Here is a 14,707-nt window from a genome sequence, read left to right as displayed (position 1 = left end):
CTTACGTAAAAAACAAAGTGGATAAAAATCTCTACTCAGGAAAACTGTTACTAGCTCCCCTGTGCCTCCGGAATATGGTCATACTTCCTCAGAGTGAGCCCAGGAGAGCAGACCTCAGTCCATGTGCAGCCTTAATCTCACTTATACCCCCAGTACCCCAAGCTCTACCTTAGACCCATCAGGACTCATGGCCCACTGGACACTTATTCGTAACTAAGTAATCCGACCCTCCCCAGCTAGACGCCTCTACTCCAACTGGCACTTGTCACAGCAGCACTTTGCAAACCCAACCACAAATGCTGCCTCTGTCAAGAACCCTTTCCGGATCCTCCATCCTGGATGTGCCTCTCCCTCTTGGGATGCCCCTAGGCCGTGGACTGCTCTCATAGCTCATATCCTAACTACAAGCTACTTCTGAACTGACGTCATTCTCTCCCTCCTTCCAGTCAAACAAGACCCCTGGAGTTATGGCTTCCACATTATTTACATTTTAATTCCCAGTAGAGCTTGGCTGGTATAATGATTCTCCATAGTAACAGAGGCCCTTTTAACATGTGGGCACACTAATAAACAATTGACAGGCATGATCTCAATCTCATACGATCTTTCTAATGACTCTGTATAATTGTTGCAGTATTGTAATGCCCACCACAGGATAAGCGAATGATTTTATAGAACTCTCATTTTGATCCCTGAACAAGGTCCACCTCAGGACCCTTGCACTGGCTGTTCCCTCCACCTGGGACATTCTCCCCCAGATAAGCTCACGGTTCCCTGCCTCACCACTTCAGGCGTTTGCTCAGTGGACACCTTATCATGGAGACCTTTCCGACCACCCAGCTCCTCTGACAGCCCTACTTCCCTTGGTTTCTCCCCACGGCTCTTCTCACCATCCAACATCCTATCAGCAGTAGACTATTACCTCCAAGAGAACAGGGTCTTTGGCCTCTGTTGTTCACAAGTGAGTGTCTAGCACCTAGAAGAGTGCCTGACACAAAACAGGTGCTCAGTAAATACCTGCTGAATTGAACCAAATTGTTCAAGGTCACAGAGCTAGTAAACGATGGAACCAATGATGGGACCCACGTCCATCTAGCCCCTTAATCCACACCCTTAACCACTGCCTCTTGTATTTGTGGAACTCGATGGAATGAAACAATTCTTTCTTTTTTATCTGCAATTAAACTCATTATTCTCACTCATTCTTTTACTTGTTCAGTCCTTAGATATTAAAATCACCCAGACTCTTTGGGTCTTAAGTCAACATTCATGACTGTCAAGATCATCTGTTGAGGGCCCCCTTTCCTTGCTTAGCAACCTGCCGCCCAGATGTCTTTTTTCCCTCTCAAACTTCTCTTCATTGCCCTTCTAGACAGTATACATTGTTTCCTGAGTAACATTTTTTCCTCTCACTTAGGCCCTTATTTAGCTGCAATAATAGATTCTCCAAGCGCTGTAACTTTCCAGGAAAGGGTGTATAGGAGACAGATTTTATGAATACTTGCAAGTCTGAAAATATTTGATTCTCCCTTTTTAGATGATGGATAATTTGGCTATGTATAGATTTTAGTTTGAAAATTACTTTCACCAGAACTTTGAGAGTATCATCTGACCGCTCTTTATCATCCAGTATCACTACTGCAAGTCAGGTGGCATCTAAGTGTTTCATTTCTCTCCAGAGGCTTTATGGTCTTTTAATGTTAGTGCTTTGAAATTCATGATGCAAAATACAGAATACGTTCTATTCCAAGCAGAGGGCACGGGTCCCTCAGCTCTGAGGAATTGCTCTGTATCACTTCTTTGATAAGTTGCTTCTCTCCATTCTCTTTCTGGGACTCTAGTAACAGCTCCTGCATTTGTCCTTTATGGCTCTTATTGCATTACGCTAATCTTTTCTGTCTCTTTCTTTTTATGTTCTACCTTCCCAGTCATTTTTTTGACTATTTTTTCAGCCATTCTATCAAATTTTTAATTTGAGCATTTTCATTTTTATGGCCTAGAAAGATTTTCTTGTTTTTTGATCCTTTCACATATCATCCAGCTCTTACTTAATAAACATATGATCTTCTTAAATCCTTCTCAGTACTGAACTAAAGTTTTTGCTTGTTTCTTTTAATCTCTCCTATTCTGTAAATTATCACTGTTTCTTTTGAGAGACTGTTCATTTTTCTATTTTTTTAATGCCACTAATTCTCCCAAATTCCTCAGTAATCCTTGCTAATTTATCATATCTGAGAAAGAAAAACCCAGCGGTAGCTTCTTTGGCTACAAGGCAAATAGAAGTGTTTCCCATTATGTGTCCCTGAGACAGAATTTATGATGGGGAATGTGGAGCATATGGGCTGGAAGTCTTCCTTCAGAATGAGAGGGTGAGGGGGCAGCCGTGAGCCCCTAACAGCCCAACACCCCATACGCCTAGAGGAAATGAACTTTATCTAGGCACAGGCAGCCATAACTGAGGTCTCACTTTCTCAGACAGCTTGCTCACTTTCTTCAAGAGACCACTCCTGTTCTTCTCCTTGGAGTAAGCACTGGCTACAGGGTGGGAATCTTGGTAGGAGAGCGGGGATGTGAGGAGGAGGAGGGGCCAACTTAGAATGCCTCAAGCACTGACTTTCGATGACTCCCTCCATCTTCAGCCTCACTTCTCTCACGAGCCCCCCAGTTCAACTTAGATGCTTGAGCCTGTCCAAGAATTCACTGAAGATGGCCAGCCCACCTCCACAATGCTAAAGGAGTAGATTCTTGGGAGAAACTTCTCCATTTTAACTGCTCGTCACTCTTATCTAGTTTGCTTTCTAGAAAATTCCTAATATGATTTACTTATTGGTGACACCCACTCGCTGGCCTCTGTGTCCTTGTCTCTTTTGTGACTTCATTCCTCACCGTAATGCTTATTTTATTTCTCAGAGGGTCTGAGACATAGGGGAGGCAAATGAGTGGAGACAGTAAACCATCTTGAACCGTTGTCCAAGATATATTTCCATTTTTAAAAATTTACATTTTCCCAGTTAAATTAAAGCATAATCAAAATCATAAAAGCATCAATAATATTGGAAAGCTTTGATAGAATTCTACATAAAGATGCCACTTTCCTACAAAAGAACAAAAAAGACCTGTTTACCTCATTTTACCTAGCAAGGCTGCCATGTGGTAGGAAGGGAAAGGAAGGTATTAATTTCTGAGAATCAACAAAAACAAAGACATCAGGAAGGCCTTTTGGGCCGCCTATCATCCCAAACATTCAGTTCCAGATCCCAGCACTTACAGTAACAGGATGTTAAAATGGACTCTCCCTGCCGCAGTTTGACCCGGACGTCCATTGGACAGAAATCAGATACCAAAGAAAGTGTGATCAGATGCTACCTAAAGTGACTTTATAAAGGAACGTCAGATAGCCATTTCTGTGAGTCCTGGGCTTCCAGGCAGATGGAAGCTGTTAGACAGGGACTAGCAAGCACAGAGGAGGTTTGCTGAGGAGATTTCATATCTGCTCTCCCGGAAGGGACAGCCTGGAGAGAGTGGATTTCCACAGGACTCCCAGATGCTGGTTCCCTGCTGTAGCATGGAGTCCCAGAATTCCAGAAGGCAAATGGTTCACTGAATAATGTTTTGTTGGTGGAAACAGAAGAAGGTCAATGTGTGGGAATCAGCCCATACTCCCCAACTTTGTTGGGGTGCAGGATGCCAGAATGCACCATGCAGGAGAGAGATCCACTTTACACTGTCACCCAGAAGACAGCCTGGGCAGGGACGGGGCTCTGAGAGCAAGAGCTTCTGAGGAGGGGCTGGGGCTGAGGGCCATTGCCTGGGGGGGGGGGGGGGGGGGGGGGCTGGGATGCAAGGGAGCTTCCGTGCTTCTGTGGTTGCGGAAGGGCTCCCAGTGAGACTGAGTTCTAAAGAACCCCTGGAAGTTCCAGTTGAGAGTCAGCCATAGCCACTCTTGAAAGAAGATTATAGCGTTGATTGATATGACAGGCTGATCACATTCTAATTAGTAAATCTAAACTAGATCTTTTTTACTTAAGGGTGAGCAGAAGGTTCACATGAATCGTCAAGTGTTTGTCCAGGGGCAGGGAAAGATCCCCTTCAGAAAATGCAACTTTAAAGGAGCAGTGGCAGTCAGATATCGTGTTGCATTGTGACCGTATTCCAACTGTTGTGTGATTAAAAAAAGCTTGCTTATTACCTGAGTAGATCTGAGAACATGACAGCAGAGATTGCAAAGTTTTTATCTAGGATTAGGCCTTTTTTTCTTTTTCTTTCTTACAACAGGTACACCTGGAAGCATTAACAAGTGAGGAATGGATCTGAAATCTCCAAATATGCCCAGTTTGGAGTTGTGTGAGCCACTCGAAATAGAGTTTTATGTCCATTTGGCCGAGGTGCAAGATGGACATGTTTTGACCAAATTCCTCTCCATATTAGGTCAGTTTTCATTGCAACCATTGGTTAAGAATTTGCATTTAATTCATTTCATTTTTACCTCAAAATAAGCTTCTGATGTTTGACTTAACTTTAATACATATTTACAACTCAGATTTCTATTTTTAACAGGATTAAATTTGCTCTAAACCAGAAAATGAAAGGATCATGCTACTTACAAAGGCGAAAATTGGTACTGTTGAAGTCATATTCAACAGGATGTTGACACATTTTTGAGATATTTTTGCTTTCTTCAAAATCACTAATCATTTAAATAAGTTGAAAATTTACACTGTATTTCTACATTCTTGGTTTTGTTTTTCCGTAACACAAAACATACTACCTCTATTCATATATTATGTACATTTAAGAGTATAGAGAAGCTGGCCTCAAAGAGATATGGGTTCAAATCACATCTCTGTCATTTCCAGCCAAGAAACTTATCATTGATAAGCCTCAGTTTTTGAATCTGTAGGATGGGAGTAGAAATTGCACTGATTTATGAAGTTGCTGGAAACTACATGACATACAGTTTGCAAAGTGCCTGGCAGAATGCCTGGCGTATAGCAAATGCTTTATTTTGCAAAATGGGTTTTTTAAAGATAATTTTACTCATCTTGCACAGAACAAATCCATTTTACTTTTAAATTATAAAAAAAAATTAAGCAACCTATTTGTAAGGAGAAAAATGCAAAAACTAGGTTATGTCATTTTTTTTAGACTTCTTCCTCTACCATTTATGAGTGATAATTTTTGAGCTGTCCCATTTCAAAACAAGTGGGGGACAGGTTTGATAACTAGATCTGGGAGGAGGAAAGGACTATTCCAATGGCTTCCTAGGTGTTTCTCTGCCTATTTTTTTCTTTGTAAATCCATCCTCCACACAGCCTCCAGAATGAAGTTTCTAGCATGCAAATATGATCATGTCGCCCCTCTGCAGGAAGGATGGAATTATAAACCCTTTATGACTCATCTCCTTTTCCCTCATCTCTCACCATCCCAATTGTTTCTGGCTCAAGAAACAGTGATCTGCTGGTAGTCTCTACCGTCTCCCACCCCTACTCTTCACCATATACCTTCTCTACTTGTTGACTTTGTTCCAGCTACCCTTTCTCACTACTTCCGTCCAGACTGCCTAACTCTGGAGACACCACATTATGGAAGTATCTGAGGCACACATCCGATCCCCACTATAAGATGCTCTTCTAGTACGGTCCCATAGTAACTAGCCTCTTTACCACCCTAGCACTGGGTTTAAAATTGTCCTTTCTTATATCTGTTCCCAACTAGGTCTCCTGAGAGAAAGATTACCCCTCCCTCATCTTTGTATGCTCAACACAGAAACTGGCATGTTTTAGGACTCAAAAGACCTTTGTGTGTGAAGCAAAAATGAATGACTTCTTCCAAGTTGTATGGTAGGTGCTGTTGAATAATACAAGTTAACTTCTATTGAGCCAGCCAATGTACTGGCATTTTATATACATTACCTTATTTATGTCTGAATGTAAGAGTAGATAGCTATTACGGTGATCCCCTGGATGAGGGAATAATTTCAAGCAGGTGAGTATTGCATCTAACGTTAGGGACCTCCAACAAGGCAGGCATCACAATATAATGAAAAGAGAGATGATTAAAAAAGAAGAAGAAGAAGAAAGGAAAAGTTCTAAGAGATCTTTGGACTCTGATGACATAACATCTGGGAAATTACACTGTTCTAGGATTCATCTGAATTGTGGTGTTTTCTTAGATAGCTAGAACTCTGAGATCTCTGGCCAGACTTTATAATGCTTGCCATTGGGAAGATTTACTGGAAAATGTGGACGTAAGTTCCCTACTAAGTGCCCACTACAACTGATGACCTGAAATCGTCTGATAGAACTTGTAAATTTCTGGAAATGTTTATAGGTAAGCAAGGAAAACTTCTTGAAACATTATACTTGTTTTCAGTCTCTAGTTTTTGTCCTCCCATTCTCTCTTGGACGACCCCCACTTCCAGCTGGATTTTACCACCACCCTTCACGGAAACTGCTTTTTAAAGGTCACCAAGGCTTACACACTGCTAAACCAATGTCACTGAACAGTCTTCCTTTGTCTTGACTTCTTAATTGCCCTGGATGTAGTTTATTGATTTATCCTGACACATGCCCTTCTCTTGGCTTCTAAGAAATGACACTGACCTACACTTCTGGCTTAACTCTTTGTTTTGCTGGTTCCTTCTCAACTCCCAGACCTCTACATTTGTGGGAGGCATCAGGATTCAGTCTTTGGACTGTCTTCTCTCTATACTTAATTCCTAGGTAATCTCTTCTAGACTCATGCTCTTAAATACCATCTGTCTGCCGATGACTTCCTAATTTTTATCTCCAGCCTCTCCCCTGAACTCTGACCTGTGTATCCAACTACGTACTTCACACGTGCATTTTGATTCTCATAGACAGATACGACATGTCCAAAACCAAGATCTTAATATTTACCAGCACTGCCCTCGAACCCAACCATATCCCTCTGTAACCTGCCCCATCTCATTCAATGGTGACTCCAATCTTCTGGCTGTTGGGTCAGTGCCATCCTTGAGTCCTCTTTCTCTTACCATCATCCCTTAGTCCATGAGAAAATCTGGTCAGTTCTACCATACATATACATCCAGAATTAAATTAATCTTAATAACTTTCAGTGCTACCAATCCTGGCCCAAGCCATAATCATCTCTTGCTCAGATTACTGCAATAACCTCCCAACTGGTATTCTTGCTTCTGTCTTTGATCCCTTACAGTGTATTTTCCACACAGTAGTCAGAATGATCCCGTTACAAACTAAGTCAGATTTTGGCACTTCTCTGCTCAAATCCTCAATAGCTCCCATGGACTTAGCACAACCATGACCGTCAAGTCCTTATCAAGACCTACGAGGCCCTCTTTGATCTGCCCTTCCAACCACCTTGACAGTCACTTCAGTGACCTCATGTCGCTTCTTCCCCCTCCTTCTTTCTGATCCACTGCCACTGGTCTCCTTGCTATTCTGCAAACATATCAGACACACTCCCATTTACCAGCCTTTGAACTTGCTGTTCCTTCTGTTCCAAACTCCCTTCCTCTAGATATCAATAGGGCCAACTTCCTCGCTTCCCTCATGACTGACTCAAAAGTCACCTTCTAATAAGAGCTTTCCCTGGCTACTCTACCAAAAATATTTATCTTGATGATTTTCTGTCTTCTCCCTTTGAAATGAGCCAGGGATTTTGGTTGATATCGATCACTACTGTATCCCCCGGGGTCGAAATCAGTGTCAATACATAAGAGGTGCTTAATAAATAATTATTGAATGGATTAAACATTCAATAGTGAAAGTCACTACCAATCCCATATTCATACTTCCTAGTTATCAGTGACAAATCTCCAAAATCACAACCCTGAAAATCCAAAAGCTGTTTTTCAAGCTTGACTTTAACGGTGCTTTCAATTAGCAAACCAGGTGGCTCCAAACTTTATGATGTCTGGAAAGGCATCAAGCACACAGATTTAGGGATGGAGTCCAAAAGCTCCAATACTTCTGATCTCTTACAAACGTTAAGAGTCCGTCCCCACACCTTTCCTGGGGCATAGTTTGCTAATTTCCAAATGGGATATATGATCTCATGCAACCCAAGTACTTATGCAGAGTTACAGAATAATTTTAAACTCAAAAACCGCCAGCAGTAATTTGCATGAAAAAATTTTTAAATGAATATTTCAAAGCATACATTTTAAAGTAATTCAAACATTGAAAGTGTTCACTGGAGCTCTAAAATTAAGAATCTTCAATGGCACGCTGATTCTTTTCCCACCAGGTAAGAAAAATGAAGTATGGTTAGAGAATTTGAGGAACAGGTGGCAATATGGAGGGAGGTGAAGGCACACAGAATTGTGTTGATCAACTGAAGTTCTCCTCTTTCTGGCCAAAGCCTCACTACCCCCAAATATACACACACACACACAGATCAAACCCTCAGAAACACTCATTCCAGATATTAGAGTGCGAGCGATTTTCACAACATATTTACTTTTAAAACCTCTTCCCAAATTCAATGATACAAGTAGCTGCCAGGATCTCTTCAGCCCCATTCCCATTCCCCCAACCTCTCCACCAGACCCACACTCCCTATTTGCACTAAAATGATACAGTGAAACATCCACAAGTTTAGCATGGATAATCAGTGGGAGAAAGAGCTGGAAGCTAAGACTCCTGGTTTCTTTCCCCAAGTCTGTGCAGGAAATGAAATGGCCTTTAGCAAGTCACCTGGACTCTCTGGGACTCAGCTTCCTCTTCTGTGTGGGGCCTGGGAAGGGTGTCACTGGACTTTAGTCTCCCACAAGCTCCATCAACGCCCTACTCCTCAATGGGACCTAGTAACTTATTTTACAAACTTATAAAACAAAGTTTCCATTCACGTCTCCTAGGTGCCTCTTCTAACCAGATTGCTGCTCCTGAGTCCCTACATTCTAGATATTTTGTTACTGACACTGGGTTGGCATTAATGATCCTTTACCTCCAAAATTCTATTAAAGAGACAGAAGGAGTGAGTGAGAGAGAACATTTTCATGTCAGTAAGCATCCCTAGCATGACTCGGGGGCAGCGGAATTCCAGCCCGCATCTTTTTATGCCAGGTCAGTCCACACCGGCACTTACTGTGCTGGGTAAAGAAGTCATTGGACACCTGCCTCGTGAACGCAACAAGTTCCATTTTTTTTTAATCCTTTTTATCTTCACAGTCATCTGTTTATGTCAAGAAAGGAAACATATGAGCACAGCATCTGTTACTAGAGTGACACAATTACCAAATACTTTCATAAGAGGAAAAAAATCGACAATAAATCCGGGTTAGCTGTCAGGTGTTTTAGGAGACAAAACATTAGTCTTTCAATCACAGCGTCTTGTTTAAGCTGAACATATGGTGCTGCCGGCAGAGGATCACCAGCTCAGCCTGGTCTTTGACGGGCGTAACGACCACAGAAATGTCACCTCCTCTGAATTGGAAGAGAAAAGTAGGTTTCTCTCACAATGCCAGTCCAACCCCAGCCCCTCCATCCCTATAATAAGCAGGTAACAGATTTCAGCGACTTCATCATTGGTTCCTTTTCCCCCATTGTTGGAATCTACGTAAATTAAATGACAGATATGGAGGAGTCCTTTACTTTTCCCAGGGACTAAATTTAGACAAAATATAATAAATTCCAGCCACAACAAAGTAGTAAAAGTTCAAGGCAATTCATCATTGGTTACTTTGTCACTACTATTGAAATTTATGTAAACTGAATGTCTGCTTCTGGAAAATTCCTTACTTTTTTTCTACAGCTAAACGTAGATAACTATAGGTGATCACATAAATATTCTGATTATTTGTTTTGCTCTTTTTCAGGATACAATCAACAGGTCTACGTGATTCTTTATTAAATTTGATTTAAGTTTATGGACGTCTTAGTCTTCAGATGGGGAGGAGGAGGGACAGACAGAGGGAAACTGCAGTTTGAGAGATTGCATTAGTCCAAAAAGAAGTAACAGTTATCTTGTAGTTTGGATACTAACAACTTATTTTAGAGAAGCCGTTGCATTCTCTATACCCTGCAGATGCTGAACACTGGCCCACAGACACGCCCAGCTGGAGTTTTGCTCCAGCCCAGCTGTCTACCTCCACCCTGCACGTTACCCCACCACGCGCCTAGGTGCCCCTGTGGTGAAGCCGCGGAAGGCGGGCAGCGAGCCGTTTACCTGCCAGGCTGCCCGGCCTCTGGAGGGTGGCCGTGGCATACAGCTCCTGCGAGTGCTTGCTGTACTGCTCGGACGCGTGGACCAGGCGCTTGGTGGGCGACAGGGTGGCGTACGTGCCGATGGTGGAGCTCAGCTGGTGGATGGGCGAGGAGGAGATGGTGGACTGCACGGTGGGGGGCGAGGTCACGCGGATCGGGGACAGGCCGGCCGAGGACACGACGATGTTGATGGGCGAGCTGGTGCTGTAGGACTTGGCCAGGCGGCTGGGCGACTGCTTGGGCGAGGAGCCGCGCGGCGCGGCGTAGGCGGCGCCCTCGGGGGCCGAGCCGCCGCGCTGCAGCTTGGTGGGCGAGCCGCCCTGGGGCGCGGCGAGCGGGGAGCCCCCGCGCGGCGGCGCGGGCAGCGTGGAGCTCGAGTAGTAGAGCGCGGCGGCGGCGGCGGCGGCGGGCGGCGCGTCGGGCAGGTGGAAGGCGCTGCCCAGGCTGGGCGCGAACGGCTCCCGCGGCGGCGGCGGCGGCGCGGGCTCGGGCCCCGCCAGGTGCCCCGCGCGGCTCGTGGTGCCCTGTGCGCGGGAGAGCAGAGAACACGCGCGCTTAGCCAGCGGAAGCACAGGGCCCCACCCGCACAGCCCGGCCCCGGCGAGGGAGGGATACCTGGGCGCCCGGGGGGCCCAGAAAGCAAAACCGCGCGTTGGATCGAGACGCACACGCGCCTCGATCTTTCCCTACAGAAAGAAAACCCAGCTCGCCCAGGCCGGCTGACAGTGGGATGGGAATCACGTCTGGCGAATGGGACAGGATTCCGCTTACATATCTAACATGTTTCTGGAATAGCAGAGGCATCGCATTGGTCACATAAAGATTTTAAAAGGCCACCCAACAGAGCCATCATGATCCACTTGAATGCAGTCACGATCTGTTAGTTTTAAAGAGAAATCCAAGCATTAAATCCTTTCTCCCCTACCTCCACGGTCATTTCATTGGATGCAGTGTCTACCTCCAAAATGGCCTAGTTGCATACTTATCTGGAGAACATCAAGAATAAACATACTTCGTAGATCTTAATTCTGTTCTATTGTTGCGTTGATTCTTGCTTTTGGCAAGAAAAGTTACAAGGAGCGGAAAATATTAAGTAGGAATAAATACGCTTGGTCTTTAAGTATTAAAAAAAAGCCTTTCTAGAGGATTCAGAGCAATTGTAAATGGAAAGACTAAAAAAGCCTCTTTTCTAGATTTTAACGCTGGGCTCCAAATCTTTCAGCATCTCTCTCTCTCCAGCTCGCTTTTAAGAGCCCCCTGCAGCTGTGTCTTCAGATTGAAAGCCAGTTGCTTCACATTTATTTACAAGAACACAAAAGACAACAAGGGCCGGGGTGGAGCTGGAGAGACAGTTGGAGGGGAAGGCACTCTCTTTGAATCTTGTCCAGAGACAAATTTGCATTCGAATGAAAACACTACATTGTCAACCACTTCTGGGCAGGAGGGATGGGACATTCCAGGCTTTCCCGGAGGAGCAGAAAGATTTTTGAGAGCAGGCTGGTGTGAAAAGGGAATAGGACTGTACACACACACACACACACACACACACACAAGCTGAGAAGGAAGGTTGTGAAATTAGGGGTGGGAACTGGGTGGGGAGGAAGAAGTCGGTGAGATGGAGGGAAGGGGGTGAGAGACTGAACAGATGCTAGCCATTAAAAGTTTCAATTATGCCTCTCCACCCGTTTTGGAATGGCAATTGGCAAATAACAGACTGGGCAGTTTTCATCTGCACATACACAGCATTCCAAATTTTATCTGGGATGTCAGGTTCATGTGAAGATCGGAGGGGGTTAATTGAGCAACATCAAAGCTTTTATTAAGAGCAGCCTGGAACAAGAGGAAGACAATTTGTCGAAAGGCATTCTCTGCATGCCAGGTGTGTGTGTGTGTGTATGTATTTGTGTTTATATATGATGTATATATTTTATATATTTGCACATGTGTATAAATATATATGAATGTAAATAAATGAATATACATATTATTAATCCACTGACAAAAATTAATTCCTTAAACCAAACTCTAGTCAGGCTCCTCTGGACACTTTTCTTGACTAGGTCCTGATTTGGGGGCTTCTGTATTCATCTCTGCATTGCCCAGTTTTAGCAAGAATCCTGCTAAGTCAATTTAGCCAGAACCTCCTATTCCCCCTGTCTGACCACCCTCCACATCTGCTCCAGTTCCTCATCTTCATCATCCCCCACCACCCCCCAGGTAATGTCTGACCACCTTGGCTTGTCTTCTGCAAGAATCCTGTTAGGTCTGTGTAGCTGGAACCTCCTTGACCCCCGATGTTTCCTCATAGCAATTCTCCACCCACGGACCCCCATCCTGCCCCTTGGCTATAAAGTCCCACTTTCCCTTGCTGTATTTGGAATTAAGCCCAGTTCTAAAGTGAGGTCACTTTTCCCCTATTGCAATAGTCTTTGTCTGAATAAAATCTGTATTTCCCACTTTAATTACTTTCTAGCTGTTTCTTCTTTAACACCACAGAGCAATTATTTTGAGTTTCACATAGGAGTGAAAGTCAAATGTAAGCTCCATGATTATGTCCCATGATGTGCCTCCAGCAATGACAGCAAGGCCTGGTGCCTAGCAGAGATGCCATGAATATTTGTGGAATGAATGGAGGGATGGTTAATACAGCTGGTCCCAAGGCTTTGGCACTGAGGGTTCTCATGTGTGGAAGATGGTGGAGAAGCTCTGTAGAACTGGTGTGCTCACCCTGAACCCCAGAGATATATTCTAGCATCATCCAGAGTCATGGGCGGCGCTGCCTAGACCCAGTTTTGCTTCCTTCCCAGTGGAAGTTCTGAGTGTGAAATATATAGACTGGGCTTCTCAATCTGGCTTCATATTATAATCTCCAGGGGGAGTTTTTAAAAAAAACTCAGGACTCCTGCTATGCTCTAGCCATTTAACTCAGAATCCCTGGAGGTGGGACTCAAGCATCAGGCGTTTAGGAAGCTTACCAGGTTATTCCAATGTGCAACCAAAGAGGAGAACAAGTCATCCTTAGAGCAGTGGCTTCCAAGTGTGGTCCCTGTCCCTGATCAGAATCAGAATCAGCATCACCTCACCTTTACTGAATCAGAAACCCTGGGAAAGGAGCCCGGGGAGCTTTTTGAACAAGTTCTCAAGGTGATTATAGGGCTCGCTGAAGTTTGCAAGCCACTGATCTGGAAGAGACTCTGAGTCAGGGGTCTGAGGGGGCCTGAGAGTCTGCATTTCTAACAATCTCTGGAGGAGGCAGATGCTGTGGTCTGAGAACTACCGCTGAGCAGCAGACAGGGACCTTCTTCCCTCTCTTTAATTCTGAAGCTCTGCTGGGGTCTGAGCAACATTTAGTGGTGCAGAACCTCACTGGTAAGTGGCAGAAAAGCCTCAGACAGGAATTTCTGTAACCCTCCCAACAGGAGCATAAGAGGAGAAAGAATCCCAGAGGATTGAAGGAGGGTCTCCTGCTTACAAAAGAACAAATACTTTTTGTTATGCCTTGAATATATAACATTAATAATAACCCTATAATGATGCTATTACCAAGTAGCGTAATTTCTAATAAAATAAATACTAAAGTATACCAATATAAACTAAAACATATTATGTAGTATTCTAGTATTCAAATATTAGAATGGTGTGGCTACAAGGAAAACGCCGAATACATTTTGCAAACATTTTGTTTTCCTTTTAATCTGTTGGAACTTCTTGTCTCACGAGGGCCAACTTGAATGTTATTGTCTCATAAGATTCCTTCAATGGCCCCAGATCTGAGGCATTTTGAGATCTGCCACACTAGCTCATATTTTGACAGGCTATAACAGCCAATTTGGAATCTATTACATATTGTAGGATCTTGGTGAAATTTGGACAAATTTTTTTGTATGAAAAAATAAAAACAAACACAATAAAATTTTATATACTCTTTAAGATAGGTATTGTTCACGTTGGAAGTATTCTATATCTGCACTGTCCAATATGGTAGCTGCTGGACACGTGGGCCTATTGGCTACTTGAACTGTGCACTGGATTTGAACACATTTAATTTGAGTTAATTCAAATTTAAATAGGCAAATGTGGCTAGTGGCCACCCGACTGGACTGCACAGTTGCATAAGCCCTTCTGCAGTTTACAATAAGTAATCCAGGGATGTCATATTCCATTCCGATGGCCTCTGGAGTATTAAGTGCCTAAGGATAATTCTTTGGCTAAACAGAGAAATCTGTTTTTTAGCACTGATTGGACAAAAACAGTAAGCTTTCAGGAGCTTGTTTCCACTCTTGTGTTTATGTTTTGTTTCATTATGTAATTTCATTTAGCAACTTTTCACCAGTTAGAGATACAAAAGTCTGCAACTCAAGCCTACTACAAAATTCATAGGATGGTTTATTACTACCTAGATCGCTGTATTAAAAATAATATAAACACATTTCACCCCACACAGAATTCCACTCACTTTACTGTCACAGAAGCTAAATTCTACTTTAAAAGTATGTTAA

The 14,707-nt window shown here is 43.6% G+C and overlaps 1 protein-coding gene across 11 annotated transcripts in view; it reads right to left on the bottom strand.

Annotated features, from left to right (window-relative positions):
• The window catches only part of CTNND2 (catenin delta 2), an 888,536-nt gene that overhangs the window by 372,026 nt on the left and 501,803 nt on the right, over positions 1-14,707 (bottom strand). For 8 of the 11 annotated variants that reach the window (XM_023625841.2, XM_070246034.1, XM_023625845.2 and 5 more), the window contains one exon: positions 10,171-10,732. In XM_023625841.2, the coding sequence (XP_023481609.1) occupies positions 10,171-10,732 (562 nt within the window). Of the gene's footprint in view, positions 1-10,170; positions 10,733-11,133; positions 11,482-14,707 lie in introns of those variants that run through there. The other 3 variants (XM_070246039.1, XM_070246040.1, XM_070246041.1) reach the window with 2 other exon arrangements.

Source organism: Equus caballus, chromosome 21, assembly GCF_041296265.1.
Source record: "Equus caballus isolate H_3958 breed thoroughbred chromosome 21, TB-T2T, whole genome shotgun sequence".
Taxonomy (NCBI): Eukaryota; Metazoa; Chordata; class Mammalia; order Perissodactyla; family Equidae; genus Equus; species Equus caballus.
The sequence above is the reverse complement of the archived record's forward strand: the minus strand, read 5'-3'. Positions and strand labels throughout refer to the sequence as shown.